This window comes from Varroa destructor, unplaced genomic scaffold (assembly GCF_002443255.2).
Source record: "Varroa destructor unplaced genomic scaffold, Vdes_3.0 BEIS01000005.1, whole genome shotgun sequence".
Taxonomy (NCBI): Eukaryota; Metazoa; Arthropoda; class Arachnida; order Mesostigmata; family Varroidae; genus Varroa; species Varroa destructor.
This window is the reverse complement of record NW_019211458.1, coordinates 6,084,769-6,110,199: the sequence shown is the minus strand read 5'-3', so window position 1 is coordinate 6,110,199 and position 25,431 is coordinate 6,084,769. Positions and strand designations below refer to the sequence as shown.

The 25,431-nt window shown below is 40.8% G+C and overlaps 1 protein-coding gene across 6 annotated transcripts in view; it reads left to right on the top strand.

The window, feature by feature from the left end:
- Window positions 1-24,398, top strand: part of dsd (attractin-like protein dsd) — a 33,710-nt gene extending 9,312 nt beyond the window's left edge. For 3 of the 6 annotated variants that reach the window (XM_086989230.1, XM_086989234.1, XM_086989235.1), the window contains exons 2-18: window positions 4,205-4,614; window positions 6,835-6,910; window positions 7,010-7,086; window positions 7,336-7,543; window positions 7,767-8,112; window positions 8,280-8,414; window positions 11,388-11,601; window positions 12,574-12,667; window positions 12,924-13,217; window positions 13,377-13,585; window positions 13,783-14,403; window positions 14,660-14,853; window positions 15,902-16,200; window positions 20,097-20,175; window positions 20,696-20,921; window positions 21,072-21,377; window positions 22,069-24,398. In XM_086989230.1, coding sequence (XP_086845356.1) covers window positions 4,205-4,614; window positions 6,835-6,910; window positions 7,010-7,086; window positions 7,336-7,543; window positions 7,767-8,112; window positions 8,280-8,414; window positions 11,388-11,601; window positions 12,574-12,667; window positions 12,924-13,217; window positions 13,377-13,585; window positions 13,783-14,403; window positions 14,660-14,853; window positions 15,902-16,200; window positions 20,097-20,175; window positions 20,696-20,921; window positions 21,072-21,214 — 3,625 coding nt within the window. In that variant the 3' untranslated portion in view covers window positions 21,215-21,377; window positions 22,069-24,398. Of the gene's footprint in view, window positions 1-2,382; window positions 2,506-2,621; window positions 2,642-3,055; window positions 3,319-4,204; window positions 4,615-6,834; window positions 6,911-7,009; window positions 7,087-7,335; window positions 7,544-7,766; window positions 8,113-8,279; window positions 8,415-11,387; window positions 11,602-12,573; window positions 12,668-12,923; window positions 13,218-13,376; window positions 13,586-13,782; window positions 14,404-14,659; window positions 14,854-15,901; window positions 16,201-20,096; window positions 20,176-20,695; window positions 20,922-21,071; window positions 21,378-22,068 lie in introns of those variants that run through there. The other 3 variants (XM_086989232.1, XM_086989233.1, XM_086989231.1) reach the window with 3 other exon arrangements.
- The last annotated feature ends 1,033 nt before the right edge of the window (window positions 24,399-25,431 follow it).

Below are 25,431 nucleotides of genomic sequence, written 5' to 3'. Positions count from 1 at the left end.
ATGTAATATGTTACCGAATTATAATCCAAATACTGAAAATGTGAAGACTGAGAAAAAAAATAGGTCCACCATAAATTTATATCAGGCCAGTTGGAAGCGTGCTGGGTGTCCCACGTGCAATTCGCGGAACTTCAATCAGCACATAGAATAGGGTCGCCATAGACCATGCATGATTCAGTCCCTCCCGCCAACCGGAGAGAGAGCTGGCACCGCTCTCGAGAGATATCGGGTTCGGTGGCAATATTGGATAGGTTCGAGCGTACGGTGATACTGGTACCTACAGTGGACATCAGGAACATCTGCTGCTATGGAATCGCTGAAAATGAAACAGTGAACTCAGCCCATTAGCTCGAGTTTTTCAAGAGACTTATAGATTGTTGATAGGGCATGCGGTCTGGTTACCTGATAACAATGCCAGATTTTATTATCATGGCCTAATTATTACGTAGCTGAGCAAAGAAATATATAACCCTTAAACCCGCCTATTTTCTACATTTAAGTGCCAGCGTTTACGGGGCTCTTCATGCGGTAATAAAGACAATGGATAGGAAAGCATGTCCCATTATCGATTTACTTTGGAAAGGCATAAATAGAGAAGTTGCGTACGAGAGCATATATAAGAGCTTATTAGTTGTCCAAAAGCCTATAATAAAAGCCTTAAATAATAAAGACCAGCCGTGTCGGGTATTGGCGAAGATAAAAATTTTTTTAGCTGGGTTACTAATACCCAAAACATTTGAGATAGGCTCAACAGATACCAGAAGATCTTATTTCAGGATATGATAAAAAAGGAATGTGGCAAATTCAATTTCTCTTTTGATCTGATTCGGTATTTATAGGAAGTCACGTTTCTTTATGGTAACGATGCGCTCCCATCAACTGCAAGGCGAGAATTACGACTGAAAGTGTTATAAATTGTCAGAAGATATTTCGTTATTTACACATAACAAAATATATAAAATGCACTTTATATGTAATGGTTCATTACTAGTGGAATGAAAAATTATATAAAATTAAGCTAACGTAGGCGACCTACGCGTGTCGACGCTTAAGAAAAAGCACAGATTGTGAGGAAAGCTAACGGACGGCGAGCAGCTAGACCACAATTGGCGATGTCACCCTGGGTCGCACTCGCTAGTCGGTACCTTAGCTTCGTTGTTGTTTACATATTGCGTATATTTTTTCATATGAAAATATGGTTCCATAGTGGTAAAAATAGATGATAGGAATTATAAATTCTAAACACGTATCATATATTTCAAACGAGTTTTTCATGCAGAGATTTGCTTAGCGAACTCCCCACTTTGTATTTCTGTTTTAGTAAAAGAAGCTGTATTCAAACGAGGGCTTAGAGTTGCCGTGAAGTATCACAGATTCTCATAAACGCAGTATATATTTTGGTTGCTAGACGGGTTCCTGCTAATCTTAGGGACACGTCAGGGTTCGAGTCCGCGCATAGACACATATTGCTCCGTGCTGGAAGCCAGCCATCTAAAATGCCGGATGTAAGACTCTAACGTATTACATGCAGATGAAATGATCGAGGTACGAGCATATGAGCGCTTCTTACAATATACAGCCACATCTGCTCACAACAAATGTAGAGATTACGTTTTCTTGTAAAAAAAAAAACACATTTCAATTATCAAACAATAATGCATATTTCGCTATATAATGCCCAGAAATATATAGCATATATGACAGTGCTGCGGTCACTTTACGGAGATTTTTTGAATATATTAATATTGCCCTTCTGTACCAACACTTATATAGGTGCTGAGCGAGTAACAACTATCAACTGTTCGTTCCCACCAGCTAACAACATAAGTAAATCAGTCCGCTTGAATATATTTGTTTATAATTTTATAAATATATTTATTTATGAAATTCATGTGTCATTCAAAGGTGCTGCCTTTAAAGCTAAAAATATCACTGCTGGTACTTCTTGGTGGAATGATTACACTGTAGGTAGACTCTAGGAAGACCCCCCATGATAACTAGGCTAAATAACTAATAAGACTTTCGCCGTCGAAACTCTGCGACCGAGGGAAGTTGTTTCAAGCCACAAACGTTTGCCAGCCAGTTTTCCTGATCCAATCGTGACCGGTAATGAGGTGAACTACTTCCAAGAGTGTCAAATCCTCGCCTCGTACCGCCTCCATGGATACGTAAAATTCTCTCTCTACAAGGTCGAACACTGTTGTTATCTGTAATTGAAGTGACATATTATAGTATAAGCGACTTTCTTCAAGCAGCACTGCTTTTGCTTAATACTAGAACATGATCGGGTTTATGTAGATGAAGCATTGGGATAGGCGCGAGTATTTCAAAATGTCCTAATAGAATTCCTGCTCTTTGACTTTTGGCTTTGTGAGAGCTGTGATTGGACTGTTTGAGCTAAGCATTGATCGTTGCTGTGACGCACACACTCTCCCTTGCTAAGAAGAAGAAGCGGCAGGGGAATATTATGTGCGTTTTAGTATATATCGAACGTGTACGGCAAGCGTATGTATTGCAGTTTTGTCAAAGGTTGCAGGTTCCATAAAACTTTTTCGAAGGAACTTGAAAATTTCGTATTCTATTGATTGTTTAGAAAGAAAGTTAGATAGGTCAGGTCGCCGTATCTTTTGAACATCATGAGGTATCTTTTGAACAATTTGCGCCATTGAGGCTGCTAGTGAAAAAAAAAAACATATATGCTATGCGGTGTCCTAGTAAATCAATTAGAGGTTGTTTGTAATATTTTAACCGTCAAAAGAAGTCTATCACCGCCTTTTTTATGAGCTGCGTAATCTTCCGAAAACTGGAGCATTTGAAAAGGAGCAAACACGAATGCTGCTGATGAACTCGATTAATGCTTAGACAGTTAAATAGCGAAAAATGAATATTTTGGAGTGGTAAGCTAGATTAGCGGCGGACAAATCAGGTGTTCTGTATTGATCGTTGAAGTTCTGGACAAATTTGAAGCCAGACATCAGTTGGTGTGTGTGTTTACGCTTTTTAAGTACGCGTCATTGTTTATTGTTACTGAGGCGAACCACGGTCTTCGTAGCTGCAAGCTGTGAAGTAGTTCTACATTTGATCATCTTCTCTTTCAACATAGTGTATAATAAGTCTTGAAGATTTGGCTTGAAGTTATGTATTACTTTGGACCATTTTTCGTCCTATAGTTTAAGCATGGAAGCCACTAGCCGATTGCGCAGACACCGGCCTGTGTATGTCCTGTGTGGCTATAAAAAGATGGACTGCGTGTACGCGTACAACAACTTTTCCTCTAAAAACATTCTGGAGAAAAATCAGGAAAGGAATAACTTACTGGTAGTAATTTTTTGTAGACTTGTCAGGATTTCTGCCCTCTCACATGCGTCTGACCTAGTAGATCTGTACTCCTTCGCGATCTGCAGTTCATCCTGGTTCGGTGTGGGCCAGTGCAAGCTAAACTCTATTACTATCTATCCCAAAATAATACAAAAGTTTGTATATATATTGCATCTACAGGAAAATCTGCCGCTATAAAAGTGATATCAGAAGATACACGGCCTTGTGCACTAGATAGTATGCCAACAGTTTTTTTTGTTTCAGCCGTTGCTCCAGAACTTAGTATTATCTTATATTTGATTTCAAGTTCAAGTAGTAACAATAGCGACAGCGGCAACAACAACCTAAGATAAATACGCTATTTTATTATAGCCGGTATAACCAGAATTTTATCCCCAAAACAACATACAGCTTTAACTTAAAATGGCAGTTCTATGCCCAGCGATGTACTTTTTATATCAAAATGTGTAAATAAAAACTTTATGGAGCTCTTTAAGTCACGATGCTGAATCCAAGGATTTGAAAAATAAAAATGTACATCAAGATGTTGACATGCGAAAAAGAATGAGCAGACGTAAGTTATTTGTGAAGTATTTGGGTGTGAAGGTGAACGGCGTTCAATGTGGTATGCCAGTTATTCCATCCGAAATTGCACCGCCGGATACAGTAAATAACGGCGCGACAATTTATCTAATGTCTTCTGTGAAATAAAAAAAAAAAAAAAACGTTGTATTTCCTAACATCTAGCAAATTGTTACTGTCTAATACGCATTTGTGTTGCCCTGTGACATGTGATACAGTTTATCCGTAGTTTTTTGTTGCTTTTTAACGGTAACGTCAGCTTGTGCTATTGATTAACAAATTTTCATTTGTCGTTGCTAATCAGGTTGAACGCGACGTCGGGTTTTATCACGTCCGGCGTAGGCAACTACACAACGGACATGAAATGCACCTGGCTTATCGACGTCACCGGAGATCACGCCACCCGCTATGATCCCGGGGCCGATGCTAACGCTTTGGAAAATAGCCTTGTCCGGACAGGGAACAATGGACCGGCAGGTTCCAAATCGGCGATCAGTCGTCAAAACGGTAATGGCAGCAGTGTTGCTACTAACTTCGTTCAGCGCAACCGCACGATCAGGCTTCGACTGAATCGTTTCGAGACGGAGTGCGGCTGGGATCATCTGTATGTATTCGATGGCGACTCGATGTTTGGCCAGATGATCGCTGCATACTCAGGGGCGCTCGTGCCTGAACTCGCCGGGGAGACGGTCTCCGATCTTGTCGCAAATTCGGGTACGTTATACCCACTATTAGATGAAGCGAATCGAATAGATCTTTATTTTATACTCGCGAAAAGTACATTCTCTCTGTGTGTAGGATAGTGCCCGATCAGTTATCTGCTATCGATTTCCCTACTTTACAAGCTCGCACTCTTGGGAATCTGGTAACTAGTTGCAAGGATTCTTCTAAAAAAATTTTAAAAATGATTTTTTAAAAAGAATTTGTTATTATATGTTACAGGTTCATGGGCACAACACTAAGATAAAGAGCTCGTAATTTCTCTCTAACACTGAAAGGGTAAAATTCATCAATAAGCATTAATTTATTTTGCATTAAACTAAAATCAAATACAGGACCTTATGTTAACGTTTAAGACTCCAAATCGTGGTGTTAGCGTTTAAGTGAATTAAGGCTTTCGCTATTTTTTTGCTAGCTGGATCTGATTAAAGTCACACTCTACGCTTTAGATCATGCATGGTCTTCATTATGATGCCATTTTACGTCGAGGGGTAGCGATGAATCGATTTTTTCGCAGTTCATGCCCTTCGATCTGAGGCGACCCTTGCCTTAAAACAAATTTAGGCAGCTTAGTAATTCCTAGATTAGTGCTGTGTCTTTCACTGCCAGTTGTGTTTCAGGACATGATAGAAAAATGGCGGCCTTATAAATTCTAGTACATGCGCTTTAATAAAGTGCGCATGCTTTTATACGGCTAGATCACTTTAGTATAGGACACAAGAACTGCTAGCCGAAATTATGATTCAAACACTTGCTATATAAATTGTATTGTTTCGGTTTTTTGTATGACATCAGATAATGCACAAACAGTCACAGATGTAGAGATCTGTGCAATCGCACTCTGAACAATCAGATCCAATTATTCTATTGGGGATGCGTTTTGGCAAGGACTAGCGCTTCTCGGAATCGACAAATCCCATTAAGTTGATTCAGAGGACAAGAAAGCCTTACATTAAATGACGCCTTCTGTTTGCAGGTCCTTGTTTATCCATACAATTTTAGTTAAACAATAGTTTAACAACTACAATAAATGATTATGGAATTATTGCCAGTGTCAGGCCACTATTAGTTGTTTGAAAAAAATCAGCTTCATTAACAAACACTAGGACACATAAGCGACAATCGAATGGACATACTGTTAATGTACACAGCACGAACAGCCCTCAAAGAAAGAGAAATTCGAAAACAGGTCCTTTGCGAATACTGTTGAAGCACCACACAAGTCATAATAGCCGCGTTTTCTAGATTACAAATATTTCCTAATAACTAAATATTACACACACATCATATATATAATGATAAAAAACCAGTCTGGGAAAATTCAATAAAAGGCTTAAAAATAGTCACCTGAACAATCGGTGCGGCAGCGCCAACGTAGTTGCTTCTCGATAGTGTCCCTTGACCATTCCTATAATAACCACATTGTCGTGGTGTAAGCGGTTTCTATTGCAGCTACTGATTGACAATCGAGTACATTGTATATGGATCAAAACTTCGATGGGCATAGAATACTTTAATTTACATTAGGTTGCGCAACAGCCATATATGCAGAGTGTTTTTCCGCAACGTAGTGCTCTGTGTATAGTTGACATAAGATGGAGTTAGGACCATGTTATTAGGAATGATCTGCATGCCATACGCTACCTGCGAACAGGTTACACTGCGTTATATTATACGTCTATATACGCAGAGGTTGGCTTCACGTTAAGGTCACAATGAGTAGTGTGTTAAAATTTATATTTAGCGAACTTCTGAGCACTCCTTCAGAAAAAAAAAACTCATAAAACAGAAGCAGAGGGAACGGTCGATTGAAATTAAGCAAAAACAAGCTCTTTTTTAAACGGCTTTCGCCATATCTAATTTACACTATCTTTTTGCTAAATCAGTTTAAAAAATGCCCATTTATTATGAACTGAAATATCCTTCGATATGATGAAGTTAAATCATCTAAGTGAACCGCTCGGCGGCTTACGATAGGATAGCAGAAAGTTTTTTAGTACGGGTACCTAGATCAAAGATCTGTATTCATGACGCGAAAAAAAACTATAGAAACAGAACTGGATTTCCTCTTGTGTTTGATAGAGTTTAAAAAGGGTTTCTTTAGCCTTTTAAATAAAGTATGTCACTTTTACCTTTGTTTGCGAATCAAATGAAATTTCTTGTATCGATAGTAAAAGCATAGTACTTCTTGTGAAAACAATTTACAATTCGCAGGAAAGGCGTTCATTCATTTCTATTCGGATGCGGTGTACAACATGAGCGGGTTCAACATCTCATACTCTGTGGATAGGTGTGTATAATTCACGATCATTGCCGCTCATATAAATAGAAGCATACAGGACTGAAAGCTGTTCTAACAAATTCCATATATCTTGATACTTACTCCCAGATGTCCAGATGACTGCAGCGGGCAGGGCACTTGCGATGATCAAAGCGCAACCTGCAAATGCAAACATGGCTTTACAGGTAAACGGCAGTAGAAGCAGCACAGATTATTTTTTCTTGCATTTAGGTTTTGATTCTGTAACCGCTTTATTAAACAACATAAGTCTGATGGATGAAGTGTTGGTCTGTTTATTCTAAAGGTCCGTGATGGGCTAGACACATTTCATTTCGAGCCGATAACGGGCGGGCCGTCTAATCAAATACCGGGCGTAAAACTCGACACATTAGCTTTCAATACAACTCTGCTAATAAAAAAATTATTTGATATAGGTGATACATGCAACATTCCGGTTGTTACCAAAGAGACAGGTCGCTCGTCAACAGCGACCCTGATGCGTATCGCTGGCAGCGGCAGTGGCGTACTTCTTCAGGGCAGAGCTATGCATCAAGCCGTCGTATTTAATCATTCCATGTGGGTATTTGGAGGAAAGTTTTTCAGCTCGGCCTTTACGCAACGCCGCCATCTTGAAGTCGCCAGGTGAGTCGACGTTCTCTGTATAGTCGCTAAAGCACTCTCTCTTGCTAACAACTTAGTCAATTAGTAGGGTTCACATTTTATTTTAAAAGTCGATAAGTGGTTGATGGCGGCGGATGCAGTTTTACAGTAAAACCATCTATGGAAAGATAAAGGCCATGATTTTTGTAACGCCTTTTTGTTGCTTTATTACTGAACCTCGCCTTTGTTTTTGTTGATCACTTAGGTATGAGTTCGGATCGAGTCAGTGGAGTGTCGTACAGCAGCGCGGGACAAATATTCCTCCAAATACGTACGGCCACTCATTGGTATCGTATAAGAATTCAATGTACCTCTACGGTGGAGCGCACACATTTGATTCGAACAACGTGACAAACGCCTTGTGGCGTTTCGATCCAGCGCGCCTTGAATGGGCGCAGGTGTCGCACAAAGAAGCGCGGGTAGATTGCCACCTGCCTACACCACTTTGTCCACCTGTGCCCGCCGTGGGCCATGCTGCTGTTATGGTGAACCAAAGTATGCTAGTCTTCTTTGGGCATCATCCCATATTGGGCTATTTAAATATGGTGCAGGTACGTTGCCCAATAAGCATCTAAGCATGCACACTCTCTCTTCGAGGAGTTTACATGATGATATCCTAACGAACGAGGCAACCCGTAAGGTCAATCGTTGAAGGCAATAAACTAAATTGTAAAAAAAATTATATTAAGTTTCTTTTTGTTCCGCATTTTGACTTTAGGAGTACCGTATTGGCAGTGTGAAATGGGAATTGGTGCAGACGAGAGGCGCTGTAGTCAAGGGCGGATTCGGTCAGAGCGCCGTCTATGACGAAAGAAGTCAACAGGTTTTAATTTTTGGAGGATACCACTCAACGGTACGAATTCCCTTTAGGCCCACCCGTTTCGTTAACCATGTATATGTATTTGACTCCGACGGACTTCCAAACAGAATAACGTGCCGCTAGCAGACGACATATGGCTGGTGAATACTCCAGTCTTCTATAAACCTGTGAGTGCAAACCGGTTGAGTTTACTGTCTTCGGCTATCGGCTTAATTCTCCACAATTTAATGGCGAAAATGAAGCCCACACTCGACTAAATTTGTCCTTAAGCTACCGAATATCATTACCTCGAGACCGGTCAGCAGCTGTCCATCCAGCCCATTTTTACTGATTGTAAAAGCCACGGGCTAAATTGCCACCCTCAAGACCACCGCTCATACTGGTGGTTACATTAAGTTCCAGTTTGCAGGGTTGTCGGCATTGTGCTAAGGAATGGAAGGGACTCGGCTGCGAAGCACTGGCGGGAAATCGGAATAGCGATTGTCGGCGGAAGTTGCCATACCGGGATCCCCACGACTTCGGGAAAGGAAGGCGCCAAAGATGTACCATGACGGTGTATGGAAGTGCAAGTTCTCCATGACCGTTGGACTGTGGCAGCGACGTACTGCAGCCAGGGACAGGTAGCCGGTCGAAAGTGTCGCAACAAGGATGCCAAACCTGTATTATATACATGTATTAGATTGTATAAGGTGGCTCCTGCAGTAGAGCATGAATAGAATAGACGGATAACGGGTGGACCCTTAGGTCTAGCGGTTTAGTCGCTACCACCAAATGTAAATTCTCGTGTCAATTCATTAGCAACAAAATTAGGCCTTGCTCCCTCATTGCGACACATTCCGATTGGTCACCTACTCTTGGCGACGGCGTCGTCGTAAAAAATTTCTCATTTATACTTAACCCGTGGATAAGGCATGTCAAAGATGATAAATTTTATTAGATACTATGTTATTATGTTAATATTAGGGATATTTCTTATATAAAGACGAAGCATCTATATTCTAATTTTTTTTCGGAACTTTTCATAGAATAGACTGCCGTTAAATGAAAACCAGTGCTAAAGGTGCCATATGGCCATGCTTATTCAATATTACCATGATCCTCCACCATTACGGCATAAATTCCGAGTTTAGAGCTCTCACTGCGATTTTCATGTTATGCCTGTTTCGATTTGCCATTGAAGCAAGTAAGCCTTCAAGAGTAACCGTGCGTCGAGCGACATTGGGGGCATGAACCTGTTAATGTGTCGCTCATGTACGCTGTACACAGTTATTCCAACGGAAGTAAATGTTGAAAAGAGAGCAAACTAAAAGTTCTACACATGCAGGAGTTCAAACAGCGAAAAAGTTTCGAAGGCGTCGAAAGTCCAATCGGCGAACGTGCAGTAAATTTCCGTATAAAGAACGTAGGTGTATCACAAATAGCTTTTTATGAAGCTGCATGAGGATTGACAATAACGGAAACCGTTGATTTCGAGAAAAAAAATATCCATCTTGGTGGAGTTCATTCAACGGGAGGAAATCGAATAATAGCTTAAATTCGAAGGTCGAGATACAATTTTTCACAGCTATGAGCCATTTTTATAAACCCGCAAGATCTAAAAGTGGCTCTGTTCTTGTACCACGAATAATCGATAAACGCATAATTTGTCCGCTAGGAGAAACAAAGTGTGTTCGATTGCGAATGCTGTGCCCTATAATAATATCAGGGTCAGTCTAGTCGTGCTACTTGTAGTTTCTTTCGAATTAAAAAGTAATGCCTGCGTACTGTGCGAGCAAGCAATATACTTGAAAAATGTGATGGAAGAACCAAATAATTTCTCATATATATTGTATTGATAACAAATGACAATGTATTTTTAGTGATTGTTTTACTCTGCGGAACTGCGTTTGCGTGGATACTTTATTAGTTACCAGTCGAAATCTCATTTCAAATTTTTACTAAATTCCCCTTCCTGCGAACGGATTTTTCGAAGCTCCAGTGAGTGACTCGGCGTCAGCATGTAGGGACTTGTTAGTGTCACTCCAATTAAGCCCTATAAAAAGGTTAAAGGCCTGACTGTTTGATAGCCAGAACTTCTGGCTTTAAAAGAAACTCAAATGGTCGGAAAGAGAATTCTCGATAAAGTAACTGTCGTGAGCACGCCAGATTGTCCTTTGTTCTTCGCAATTCTTAGCATACACAAGTGTAGTTCCTTTCCAATAGTTCCGTTTTTCTCAAAGGAGTATACCTACGCAACTTCATGCACCTTCACACAGTGCTTTCACTCTACTTACGATCGCAACATCCTTCATTGCTAACATATGCAGCTGTTAATTTTGTGATTGATCTTTGGATCCTCGTGTGGAGTAGAGCTGAAGATGGCCGGCAGCTTCGTGCCCAAGAGAACTAAGTAGCAAACGACAGCACACAGATACTTTTGTTTCAGCAGCCCCAGAAAACGTCTCTTAAATTTTTATAAAATTAAAAGTTCTCGCGAACTACCCTACGGGTAATGGTTCCCTTCCCGATTTTCAAAGTAATCGGTACATGGCGCATCGAAATATGATAATCATAAATGCACGTTGGTGTTTCTTTCTGTTTAATTCCTTTGAAGTCCTTTTAGTCTGAGACCCGTGGGGCATCCTTCGCTTTTTTTTTTGGTTGAGGAGCTATTCTAAAGACACGTAGTGACTAGAAACCAAGTAGATTGTCGGCGGTGGGGGGGGGGGGGGGAGTAAGGGCGACTAAAAAAATTTTGATCTTGGATATCGTGCGCTAGACACTGGGTATGGCTGAACTAGATGAGGTAGTATTCAAAGCACTACTCGCTTAGCGGTTAGGATTTTTTGTAGCTAGAACTTCTGTGGGGGGAACTTCCTCTTGCCGGCAGGGTGCAGTATTACATGGAAAAACTTAACTGGAATCATTCAGGAGTTAACTGCATATGAATAAGGGAACCTTTAGATTCCTTCTTTAAAAGGAGTTTGTATCTAGCTAACGATTCTTCTGTCTGACTGTTGTTTACAGGGCAATGCGGGATCTGTTGTGGATTATTTATATTCATATAGGCCATCTACTCGTTCATGGTCAATTCTCCGCCCTTCAGGGATCCACCGCTATTTGCATTCAGCTGCGTTGCTCGACGGAGTGATGCTGATCTTTGGCGGGAACACTCACAATGATACCAGTCAACAATCGGGAGACCGCTGCTTCGCCGCTGACACCTTAGCTTATGACGTTGGTACGAATAATACAAATGTGATACACTCGCTTGCCTGGTACGACAGTCACTTTACGATGCGATGGTTAACTAAAAGAAACGTCGAACCATTTTACATTTTTGCAAGGACTTGCAATTTAGGCCCCAACATTCTCTACATACATTGTATCTATAGATTAGCCTACAAGACATGCCCAATGTCGTATATGCTTTTTTAGTAGACCAGGAGCAAGGTGTTCGTCTACTAACTAGAGGAATGTGGAGATAGTCTAAGCTCGAATCTGGGCGCGGATACGCTTCTTTTCCCCAGTAAAGGAACGGGGCAACGTATGTAGTAGCCCCTGATTTTGTTCGAGTTTTCAAATAGTGTCAAGCCTCCTCTCCCGACGGGTCTTTCAAGCAATGCTACCAAAATTTGCTGCAGAAAAGTCAGCCGACAGTCAGCTACGAAAAGCTTTCTTGCGATACGGCAGTATTTCGATAAAGGTTCGAGTAATTATAACTTGCCAGTCAGTGCAAGTTGCTTCGGCTAGAACTATGGAGTTCGGGTATATACGATTAAAAAAAAGAACTCGCCTTAAATTTACAAAAAAAAATGCCTAAATGTGTAATATACGTTACAACACTGCAAGAGGTGTGTAGTAGTACGAAACTTCTTTCTAATATGTGAAATTTAAAAACAACATTGAACAACAAGTTTCTTGGCCAGTTATAAATTATGCCCTTGAATTTTCATTTTGTTAGCCAAATTGACAATATCGTCTGTCGACATCTTAGAAAAATGCGTGAATCTATTAATACAGTTACTGACCGCCTTTCACAAAGAGAATATTAACTAGTTAATTAGACAAAAATAATAATAATGACAACAATGTAAGTATTTGAACATTTCATTCTAATGCTAACATATAGTATTTCAGAACAGATTAACTTCATCTGAGTTCAACTAGCAGTTTTTTAATTAATGTTTTAATCAATGTTTAATAATTCCAGAATGTGATTTGTGGCAAACTGTAAAGATCAAGGAGAGTCCGAATGTCACTCAAGGCTTCCGCCGTTTCGGGCACTCCGCTGTAACCTACAATGGGTATGCGATTTTTCAAAAATGACCAGTGGACAGTGAATCAAAGCTTATCTTAGCCGTGCTCGTATGTGTTGCCGATCTTCATTTCAAGCTGGTCTTATTCTGTGTGTATATGTATCTCTGTGCAGGTCGTTCCAAGTCAATATGTTGTTTTTTGTATTTTACTAATGATTATATTCAAATTTGGATTGGCGTTACGCGTCAGCTTGTTATTTTACAAAATGATAATAATCTCTTGTATTTGATGGCTTGCTTCCAGCTCAATGTATATATTTGGCGGTTTCAACGGTCGCATGTTGTCGGATACTCTGAAGTTGAGCCCGGCACACTGTGAGGCGCTTGACAAAGAGTGCCTATCGTTTTCGCTTCTCCACGGTACCAAATGCATCTTTGCAACTGGTGAAGGTTGTCTCAAACACACGCTAGCGAATCTTCGAGGATACCCTCAGAAAAAGGGTGCCAACTGTTCTCTATTGAAGCATTCGAGTCTGCCCATAAACTTGACACAGGTGTGCGAGAAACAGACCAACTGCCGCAGTTGCTTACACAACAGGTAAACACAAATAGGGCAAGTGAAAAAAAACCTATGATTTTCTTCTATCATTAATTTCATTTGTGCGTTCCGAAGTTTACCATTAAGAGCTGTGTTACACAGTAATGTTTACTCCTTCTCACTTCATATACTTTTTGGATTCATTGGGTTGTTTGGCAGCTTCGACTGTGTGTGGTGTGACTCGACGTGTGCACACAAGAAGTGCCCCAAACATTTGTCGGCAGCAGTGGTAAAAGTGAACGCAAGCCAATGCCTCGAGAGCGAGAGTTTGGCATGCGACAAACTTCACAATTGCCAAGCGTGTCATTCGGATGAACGTTGCGCCTTTAAGAAGAGCAACGGATGTATAGGATTTATGCTTTCCGATGGTAAGTTATAAAAACCACCACTATTTTCCTGCTGCAATATTTATTGTTGTAACAGTTAGTTAAGCTTCAGTCTAGTAATATGCCGACTATTTAGCAGTCTCCTGTGTGTACTATTTATTGCCTATGGACAATACGCTGCCTCGCTAATCTGCCTCGTTGTCGTCATCGTCGTCATTTTGCTGAATTTGTTTTCTAAGGAAATAAAACAGAGCGTGCAGTCAGTGAAGACCTGCGCGCGGAGTGCGATACTCATTGTTCGGACAAGCGGGACTGTGCCACATGCACAGCGGGGCAGAGCAGTGGTTGTATGTGGTGCAGCAATCTAGCTCGATGCCTCGAGACAAATGCATATGCCGCCATGTTCCCGTTAGGTCAGTGCACCGAGTGGTCGACGGGACGGTGCGACAGACTTTACTGCTCGCGGATCCGGTCGTGCAGGGACTGTTTGCAACATGAACGTTGCGGATGGTGTGATGATGGAAGTGATACCGGAAAAGGCCGCTGTATGGAAGGTGCGAACAATGGCCCAGTCGTGACTGGAGTCGACGTGTCCCAGGTCGCTAACGGTACAGAACAAATGGGGGCCACGTGCATTGCCCCAGCTTCGTGGAACTTTATCACATGTCCGGCGTGCCAATGTAATGGGCATAGTACGTGCGTGCCCGGCACTACCGAATGCGTCCAACCGTGTGCCAATAACACTCACGGACCCAACTGCGAGCGTTGCCAGAAAGGATACTACGGTAGCCCTATCAATGGCGGAGCGTGCCAACCGTGCATGTGTAACGGACACGGCCTCGACTGCCACCACGAGACCGGTAGGGGCATTCACTTTCGATATACAGAAGAGGGCGTTGTTCGGCTACTTTGATAACATTAATTTTGTTAGGTAATTGAATTAGCTATAAACAAGCCGGTACCAAACATTTCTATCATCTTTCGGCGCGATATAACTTTAGCCGTCACAGTAGTACGCTGCCACGGTATCGTCTAGTATCTTCTAAAGCATCTATTGTATTGCTTGCTCGATTCTCTCGTCACTCCTGACAACCAATTTTTTGCTCGTCGTTGCAGGCAAGTGCAACTGCACTACGAAAGGTCTTATAGGAAAGCATTGCGAGGCATGTGATAACACAAATCAATATTGGGGTAATCCAGTCGATGGGGGTACGTGCTTTTACAAACTCAGCATCGACTTTCAGTACACGTTCAATCTTTCACATGACGACCCGTTTACCGCAATTAACTTTATGAATATGCCACCAAGAGTAAGTATTTTTCGTTTCAAAAGACAATATTCACTAACCAACCGAATGAACTCGATGCATAAATATGTACGATTCAACGCTAACCACCTAGATTCATTCGGTAATATATACAATGCGCTCCGTTTATATCAGGACAAATTTCGGCGTGCTGTTTACTCTAGCGAGCCTATAACATTCGGCATCTTTCAATCCCAGAACAAAACTGTGTGTGTTATGGCATAATACAGGCATAATACAGTCTTGTTCGTATCTTCATGGTCTTCGTAGAATATCACTCTTGGTTCATTTCGCCTTTGTAATTTTCCATGCATTTTCTAGGGAGTCTCCATATGTACGAGAAAAATAATGAAATAACCAAAAATGCATAAGCAGCATACGAATCATATTTAGTAGCACTTGGATCTTAACGGTTATGTTGGAGTATATGCGTGCCCCGTGATTTAGCAGAACGGCAAGTCCACATGTACATCACAAAATAAAAAAAATGTTTCCGAAGACGCATAAGCCAAAAGACTTCAGAAAGTCCTAGTTTCACCATTTAGCAAATTCATTTTATGCATGAACCATCTATTTTGTATTTATTTCCAAAGAAAAATCATGCGATCGTCAGTCGACGTCTGTTTTCGACGAGTTTTTCGCGAAGGATATTTTCAGCTTGGCTACAACCAGATTCCGCATCTGTGGTTCTATCTTAACGACCGCTATAAAATAGAGCGGGAAAATAATGAACTAATGAAGTGTCATTATGTAAATTTAGCTTTTTTGCAAAGGATCTACCAGGGTCAATCGCTCTTTTAGCCTGAAATAGCTTGTTCAATGCGTGTGAATAGAATCTTACCGAAAAGGCTGGTAAGGCGTCTAAAGCACAAATTGAAAATCTTAAACTGAAGGATAGTTATCTGAGAGATGTCCTTATCGACACAGGCCGATACGATGCCTTTGTCTGTTTTTATTTAGATGCACTTCATAAATAACGGGCACCATGACCATGTAATCGTATATCAGAAAGCTAATGTTACTGTACTGATGGAATACTTTATTGTTACAGGTTGGACATGATGTAGAGTTCCAAATATCGTGTTCCACACCAGCCCTGGTCAATATCTCGATCAGCTTCGGTAGCCCCGAGCCCAGCGGCGAGCCTCGGGGAGGCCTTCTCCAGGTGTCGCCGACCCGTCAATGTGGCTCATTCAAAATGCCATTGTCACACGAGGAATTCAAGTTCGGCACTCGAAACGCTACTCTCTATGTGCATGTGTTCAATCTGAGCACGCCCGCCATTCTGCAGGTCGCTTTCTCACAGCACCGCGCACTCGATCTTCTGCAGTTCTTCATAACCTTCTCTAGGTAATGTTGAAAATCCCATTGTTGCACCGAGGATACCCTTAAGACTGTCGCTACGGTCAGTAGTCACAGCTAAGCCTTAACGCACATGGTTTTTTCAAATGTACATGTAGAGAAGAGGATGGGGCTATACGGGACCAGAGCTATATAAGCTGCTCCGCTTAGTTAGAGATGTAGAGCAACTTACGTTATGAGAACTTTTCGCTGTCAAAAGGCTAACTACTTTTCTGACGGTTCATAGAATTTTCGTCGAACGGTAAACAAACAGATCACCAGGTCATTTTTCTTACACAGTCTCGCTGGCGCCAAAGCTGCATTTCAAAGGCAAACTGAAAGTATGTTAGCTTTATCAAGTAACTATATTTGATGCCCATCCAGGGAGTTACATGAGCCAGCGTGAAATGACGCTATATGGGGGACTGCGTTTGTGGCATTTATGACACCGTATGCCGTAGTTACTTATTCTATCGAGAAACTACACAACCTTCAAGTATATAGGCTCAACTTGATAGGTATACGCGTATCTGTATATATTACACTGTTGAATTAAAGCATTGAACTATTGCATTTGTGCTACCAGTTACTGTTATTATCGATCACGTGTCACATGTTGATGCGGTTGCTTTTCAAAAGAAACCCTGGCGACTTTGTTAGCATAACATATCGCTCAAACAAACTATATCCTGATCGTAAGCGTAGATCAGTATCTAGCATGGATATTTATGTGTAAGCACGATATATGTGCAAGCTTTAATGTGGTAAAGTTGGTTTTAAATTTGGCCCACATTTTTACTGTTCCTGCTTATTTCTTGGACAAAAGCTTATTTGTCGATGTACCAAGTGATTAAAAACCCAGCTTCATATTGTACAGCAGAGTTCTGGTTGGGCCTATGGTAGAAAAATCATATTCTCTTATTTGCCTCAGTTGGCAGTGGATTATTATATAGCGTCGTATTTTCTAGCTATAATCAGTTTTTTTTTTTTTTTTTTTATTAAGAAGAGAATCGTCTTTTTCTCAAGTTGCTTCAAGTGAGTGATTTCTTCGCACGATATCATTAGTAGCCTATATAGCGTCATTTCCTGGCCCACATAACTCCGTTTTGTAGGACCTGATGGTCCAATGACATAGGTGCCTTTATTTGATATCCTTTTCTTTTATTATTATTAATTATTTTTAATATATTATTTTTTATAGGTGGTCATTTAGGTCACATAATAAAAAAATTCTTCGAATAATGCATTGGTATAATTTTGCTTCCCCGTGACATTAATTATTCATGAAAGCCGATGCGTTAAGTAAATTTTGGCCTGTATAGCCGACACGTCTTACTATATATGTACTATAATAATAATATCATTTTTTTCTAAGTAAAAATGGCCAAGAGCAGTTTAGAATATTGAGCACTAGATAGAGTAAGCCAGCTGCACCTTTGTTGCCCATAGCATTTGCCAAGAGTAGAGCGGATCGAGCCTTAAGGACCGGTTACGATTAATGAACAGCTCCGTTCAATACCGGTTGGGGACTGGTGCGTAGCCCGCTTTGCGTGAAAGCGCCTGCCGCGAGCCTGCAAAAGTCAGATCCTGCAAAAGAAAGCAATAAAAAACGCATGCGATAAAAACGCCGCTGTCGTCCTGAAGACTGTTGTCACTCATCCTACATAGAATATAACCAAGATTATACCTCAGCTCATTCTTTCGCCCAATCGACCGCGTTTATACTAGGCCACGCCCGATAAAAGGTCCTACAAGTCGAATTCAGCGCGTACACATAAAGCTGACCACAGCATATTTCTTAAAATTAACCTGTGATTTGTTTCTCTAGTTAGCCAGGCCATGGTTTTTGGCTGTCATGCGCGAGGCCACATAGCTGAGTGTGATTAAAGATCCAAAGCGTAAAACTTTCAACAAGATGTTTCTGCAAAAGGTGGCCCCCGGATTACCAAGTTACACGCATAGAGGACGATAGGGAGAAAAGTTCTCTAGCTTTGTCAAGGAGAAGTGCTTCCTGAAAAATTAGCTTGGACTACCATATACCTCTTGCAACTTTTTTGAGAGATATGAAAGATCTCTCAAAAAAGTTGCAAGAGGTATATGGTAGTCCAAGCTAATTTTTATGCAAGCTAATTTAAGTATGCCGAAGTAACGGTTTCGACAGCCGTGTTACTGTGGCTGCTTCAAGGCGCTCACACGGCTCGTCCGCTTACGGTTGTATCCCAAATATCAAACGAAAGCTGATCTGAACCTCCGGGTGGTGTTGAGCGCGGTTAGGCGGAAAGCAATGACTTGGCAAACGATTTCACCTATTTTAGATACGGGGAATTTTAAGACACTATCCCTAAAATCTTGAATTATGATTCCCGGATGTGGAAACGCAGGAAACCGAGATGCGCACCGCCGATTTTGAAATCGGCAGCTGGAAATGAATATATGATTTGAGCAAGGCAGGTCCGCAGGGTAAAAGTTTGAGGACAGTTAGAAAATGTTCATAGGAGTCGAAAGGAAGATGCGAGCTTGTGCAAAAAGTTGCAATCTTGCTACCACGGGTCCTTTATAACTGTGAAAAAAGTGGCAAAACAGCTAATCATGAACGTGAAGGACATAAGACGTTCGTATCTTAGCAAATGTATACTAGCAACGCGGTGAAGTCTAAATACGCCTGCAGGGAGCATTTTCTTTTTTGTCGGCAGTTCTGTTGGTTTTTTCTGTTTGATGAGATAGTAAGAACATAAAACACTCGGATTCCTGGGATATAGTATTCCTTTATCTCCACTTACTACTCAGAAAAATTAATTCATATATATAAAAATGCTGATTGGTTTGAGATGAATTAAAAATAAAGGCAAGGACTTTGAATTTTGAGCGCGAGGCTAGCAACAATAGCGAGACAGTGGATACAGTCATGTGATACCAGTAAGGTGCCTAGGATTAACTTTATTCAACGTTACTTTGAAACTATCATCTCTTCAATACAATTAATAAGCAATGTGTTCTGAAACAACCACGGTGATGATAATGGCTAAGACAAAAACCGTTCATAATAAGGTAAAAAGTTTCTTTTTTGAGGTAGATTTTTTTGTTTTTAGAAAGCACGTCGATTGGAACTTGTGGCCCTCGTGTTTAAGCATTGACAAGTCGATAGTCTGGTGGTATCTGTATTGGCAAGGCTGCCAGCGCGCCATTATTTCACAACTCATCTCGGAGTGTTGAGAAATCCAAGTTCTAGCGTAGGTATCGCAAACAGATGCTTTGTGTTTATTGTGGCTTGTGCATAGCTGTCTTCCCTCCGAAGGCTCGAGGGCTCGGTAATTCATGGACATCAGTGCAGATGCCGGTGATTGCGCAAGGCCAAGAGAATGTGGACGAGCGGATGTCAACAGGGGGGTAACACTTAACCAACTCACCGTTTAAATTGGCTGGCTAGCTCTTAGTACCCCTACTGCTGCTGCTAGATATAGTCACCCGAATCGCCTTTCGTGTGTCGTGTGCTGTTTTTGAAGCAAACCGAGACAAGCACCAACCACCGGTTAAGATGTTTTTCAAGCAGGGTGGCCATCGGAAGAGGCAATCAGCCTCATAATCAGGTCGCTTGCAGCAAGTGTAGTAGCGTTGTCAAAAAATCATGTCGAATATAGCAACGCTGCAAATACAATAGGTTTAATGATGTCTAGAGTTTCGTTCTCGTGAATTGTGTATTGTTTACCTGTAGGTTGCATCCTACGGCATGTTTGGCCTCTGACCTGCGCGCTTAGGTCAACATATGTACGTAGCTGGTGCGTAACGGAACTATAGCAAATTAGCTTTAAAGATAACTAGCTGTATGTGGCCACACGTGGGTTTTCTTTTCCTATATATATGCGTATGTAGTCATATGTATAAAGTCACGCCTGTGTTTTCTACAGCTGCTTCCTGTCGCTGTTAATCATCGCCGCCGTGTTGTGGAAAATCAAACAAAAGTATGATCTCTACAGAAGGCGCCAAGTAAGTAGGAAGGGCTTCACGACGTTCTTTACACCTTAGTTACAGATAATGGACGTTGTATATGGCAAATAAAACAATACAATATTATATAGTAGTTCTAGTGCCATTCCATTGTGCTTCGTGTGTGTGTGTGTGTATTTTTCGTAACGTTTGACTAAACATGAGTAATGACTATTACTTAATGTTACTATCATTGTGAGGATCTTTATTGATACTGTATTTGTGTCAAGACCTCTGTATGTGTGCAATACATAAAGGTATAAAACATTTTGCTGCTCAGTTGCCACCTGCGATGCCCTAGGGCATCTGGCAGTGTATTGCATTACGGGTTGTGTGGAGAATCTATGATAATAATTGGTAAAAATCATTCTTAATTAGGAGGTGCTGCACTGTAAAACACATAATTGTGTATCGTCTTATTTTTTGATAACATTATACTAACGGTACTTAGACAACATGTGGTGTTATTTAACAACTCATTGAATAACACTGTTGTTGTTATTTGCCTTTACGATTTCAGCAACTGTTTGTTGAGATGGAACAGATGGCTAGCAGGCCTTTTGCGGGGGTAACCGTTGAATTGTGCCCGCCTCCGTACGCATTGCCACCGCAGTTACATCAGCCAGGTGGACGTCCCACGCCCGTTGCTCTCGAGCCATGTAGCGCTGGAAAGGCAGCTGTCATTTCGCTCATCGTTCGATTGCCCCGGCAAGATAACACTTCTGCAGTTCCCTCGGGCCAATCTGGTTAGTAGGGCTTCCAAAAGCCGAGAGGAAATTAGGCTTTCTAATATTTTAATCTCGCTCTCTTTTTTAATTTACTTTGTTATTTAAATACTCATTTTTCTTTTTTGTTTGCCTTTGACAATGTCGCGTGGATTGTTTCTTTGCTATCAGGTATTGCCATTGCTTCGGCATTGGTGTCCTTAAGTCAGCTGGGTGGGAAAGGTCAACAGAACTCCATACGAGACAGTGAGTTACAAGGACACCACAAGGGTGACTGTTGGAAGCCCAATACCAACGTAGGCACCTGCCTATGAATCAGGCAGTTAAGCGAGAAGCGGAGAGTAATCAGTTTTAAGATGGCCACAGCAACAGCACTTTCCTCTGGAAAAGAAGCACTGCATTGACCAGTATCATCAATGAAGATCCTACTTCATAATAAGTGCCCTTATACCACATCTCTTCACTATTAACAATAAGGTAGCAACTAATTTTTTTCAGAAATTTGTGAAGCCCTTGCCATAATTAAAGACTTTACCAAAGCAGGCCTATCTTAGAAAGGAAGATACCTATTGTGTATAACAAAGCCGTAGCATCCATCTGCAGATGTGTTACTATTTTATTGTAGTCACACGACTCGTCTTTCCCATGTGCATATGGGTGCGAACAGGTGTCCATGCACACCCGTGCATCAGATTCATTGACACGTTGCCACGGTCAAAAGGTTTTTCCATATTCAATGGGGTCGTGAAGGGGATTGAAACATATTCACCTGCTAAGGCTAAAATTGTCCTATGATTGAAGAGGACTGAGTACAAGTTGCCAACTTAACATATCCGATCACTTGTATTCCAGTAATTTTTATTTCAATGCAATTATATGCTCGTATTGTGTGTTTATCGGATAAATGTCCCAAATATCAGATTTTATAAAAGAGGCAGTTTAACTGTTATGGAAGGAAAATTGTAGTGCAAATTATGAGCTAGCATCGGGAGTTTTATTTGGCCTTTATGTAAATTTTTAGGGTCTTGATCTGATGCTGTTCCCCTACTAGTGAAGAAATTGTTTTTGTCAGCCGTATTTAAAGTACTTGATCCTTTTAACTTTTCGCTACGTTATTATTTCAAGCAAACTTTTGCGCCAAAAGATAAGATCATATATATTCTACTAGGCACGGAAACACGAGGGCAGGGCTGGAGAACTATGTTGCTGTTGCTGCCGTCAACGCCGCAATCACTATAAAATAAACTACGAACGGAACAAAAAACTCTAGAAGAACTCACAAGCAACTTTGATCCGGCGCAACAAGTACCACGGTCGTACTGTGTGTGGATAAACCTATTAAAATCGTCACCTCTTTTAATTTATATAAACTTTCTGGAGGTAGTCTGGACAGACAAGTGGAGTGAGGCAAAAAGCGATTATTGAGATTCTGCTCAGTGAGGTATTTCACGATGACGACGGGTGCCAAAAGGAAAGACTAATGGGCGGCCGGAAGGATGATTAGCAGCCGCATGAAGATAACGACGACGGCGACAACGGCGGCGGCGGCGGCGACGATGATAACAACAATAACAACAACACGAGGAGAAAAAAAGGGAGAGAAGAAGGAGAAGACGTAAGTGAAGAAAACGTAAAGCGAGTGATAGGCACTTTTGGGGGTAAGCAAGGTATGCGAGCTGTGATAGTTGGTCGATAAGCGACTGAACTGGGATAAAGCCACAATATTATAAATCATCATTATCATCAACAGACCAACGCCTGCAGCCTGAGCCCGTCGGTAGTTGAGTGCTATCGAGAAGATTAGCGGAGCACCGAAACATAAACGACGCAGACCTTGCCGTGCCTCTTCTAGCTGAGCTCAGCACGTGACGCAATAAGGCGTCTACAACAAAAACAACGTGCTATCGATGCTAATTTAATACAATAACTACAATTCGATATTATGCCGCTATAAGCAGGTGTGCGTCCACGTTCATGACCCCGCAGTCGTAGGGCGATGTGAGAACGAACTTTGCGTTTATAGAAGACTAGCGTGTGTTCAACAAGAGGGGTTTTTTTAGTAAACGAATCACATCAGAGCCGTTTGTTGGGTGTCTATAGCAGTTGCGACTATACCAAGTAATGCACCTGCATCGGTTCTACGAATGTCCAAATTGTGTAGATTGAGGACGTGGCCTGAAGGAATATAAATACATGTTGCATGTGTATTATAAAGAACTCTCATATATATACATATATATGTGCGCTTATAGAGGTAACTGATGCTAAACAGTGACACGCTGAAGATGAATGAAATTAAAAGCTTTTTGACGTGTTCAAGCAAAAGCATTACGAGGAAAGAAAAACTAAATAATAATAATAATAATAATAAGAAGAAGAAGAACTCAAACCGGAAATGGATGTTAGCATGAAGTTCGTCGACGGTGGGAATATAAGTTTATCCTTATTTGGCACTTTAGGAAAAAATTGTACGCGTGTGCAGTCTGTCTTGTTCTAGTGAATTGAGACGCTAATCAGTAGGAAAGGTTTAGGTTTTTCTTTATTAAGAACCTATTCGTTTAGATAATCGATTGTACAGACGAAACGAGTAGTAAACGATCAAATCTGGCTTCAGCACCTTTTACATTGACGTAAAAGAAAGGATTGCGTATAGAGAACTTTTCTCTTTTATCAAATGAGCTTATTAGTTCTGCCTAACAAAGCAATCAATATAGCCTTCGCGAGTTCGTATCGTACAAGCCTTTGATGATTCATAAGTCTTGTTTGCATAAAGGAATTGCATTGCTTAGGATAGTTTCTTTCACCGTTCTGGTAGTAATATTTTACCGATAACTTATCAATGTGGTCTAAAGGGTGGCCAAATCCATTTCGGCGTTAGATAATCATGGCTGGTGGCTGTACACTCAGGCGTCAGTTCGCTTAAATTGGCGTAGTTCCGTCGTTTTTAGCCTATCGCCTCTGTTGCTAAGATCTGATTAAGCCATAAATAATAGTAGAATTGAAATCATGTGTATATGTCAACGTGCGGGAGGCCGGCGGAAGTTGCTTGATGACTAACTTTCATCAAAACAGGCACTTTAAACTGTAAATAGTTGGTATTACGTTCTGTGTACTTAGAACTTTAATTTATTGGAGTCATGAGTTTTAGAAAGCATTCTGTGTAAGTTCCAGCGGTAGCAATAGCATGCTAACAGCGGGAACGCCTGATGGCAAACGTAGATCGAATCATATGTAGATTTTATATGACTCTTATGAATATGTAGCATTTACACTTTACGCTTATTATTAGAATTTTTTTTTTTTTCGCATTTTGAAAACACTTTCCGTCCGTTTGTGGTTTATAGATAATCGTTCATATGTTGGGTGCGCAACGATTGGTCAGCCTCTTTTGTGTATATTAGTCACTAAAAACACTAGGATTGTTATGTCATTTTTGACAGTGATATGTTGTCTGGTTTTTATTTTGAAAAAAAAAAAAAATATTTTTAGTAGAAAATAGTTTCTGTTTGTTTAATACTGAATAGTGTTTAGATTAGTGGCATCGTTTACAAAACGAGAACGCATGCACAACTAGAGTAATGATATTATATCGGAAGCTTGGTTGGGGCACACACTAACTGAAACACCGATAACAGCAATATTAACAAAAACCGTCGCAGAGTAAAATATTGAAGTAGCTAGTGTTTAGTTCCATATAGTTCGTTGCCCATTTTTCGAATCCCAAATGGGAAAAGCCCTGAAAACGAGGCGGGGACAAAACCTACTACTCTGTTACGCTTTTCCTAACGTAAATCATCATCTCCTTCGATGCGAGCAATCTTAACAAAAACATGAAGCAAATTTAAGACTAACTAGGGACTGCATTCAGAGTGAGGCGGGAATTGGTGATGATAATAGATCGTGATTGCGGGTTGCGAGAGTCTTCGCTTTATTTTAGCAACGACGTAGCGCAATTAGTTCAGTCTCGTACGATCATTATTAAGCGAGCATAAAATATGCGTCAAGCATCGAACAGTGACGGGAATCTCCATAGCTCTTACTGAAAGGGTCGGGTTAATTCAAAGAAGAACACAGATGAAAAATTCAAGTATCAATCCGAATACTTATAGCGTCCTTATAAAGGATTATGCTATCCAGACTTGAGTTGGCTGAAGGTCTTTAACCGATCCAGGATGCCGCCACCTGGCAAGGGCAATAGAAGTGTCAATTATTATAATTAATGGGGCTAATAATAGTAGTAGTAATGACGACGGTGATGATAGTGTATATGACAAAACGGTGGTATCACCTTCGTGAGGTAAAAAAGAGACACGTAGCTTTTGACTGCAAGAAGATGTGCATATGTTCATTGAGTAGGAAGTACATATTGGGACAGATTTGTATAGTTATTAAAAAAGGAATAAAAAAACATCTAGTTAGATATAATGACTAAAACAAACTGAAACATCAGGCAAATAGTCTTACTCCAAACATATGACCTGCGTGTGTATGATGATAATGATGATGCTGCTGCTGACAATAACTATATATA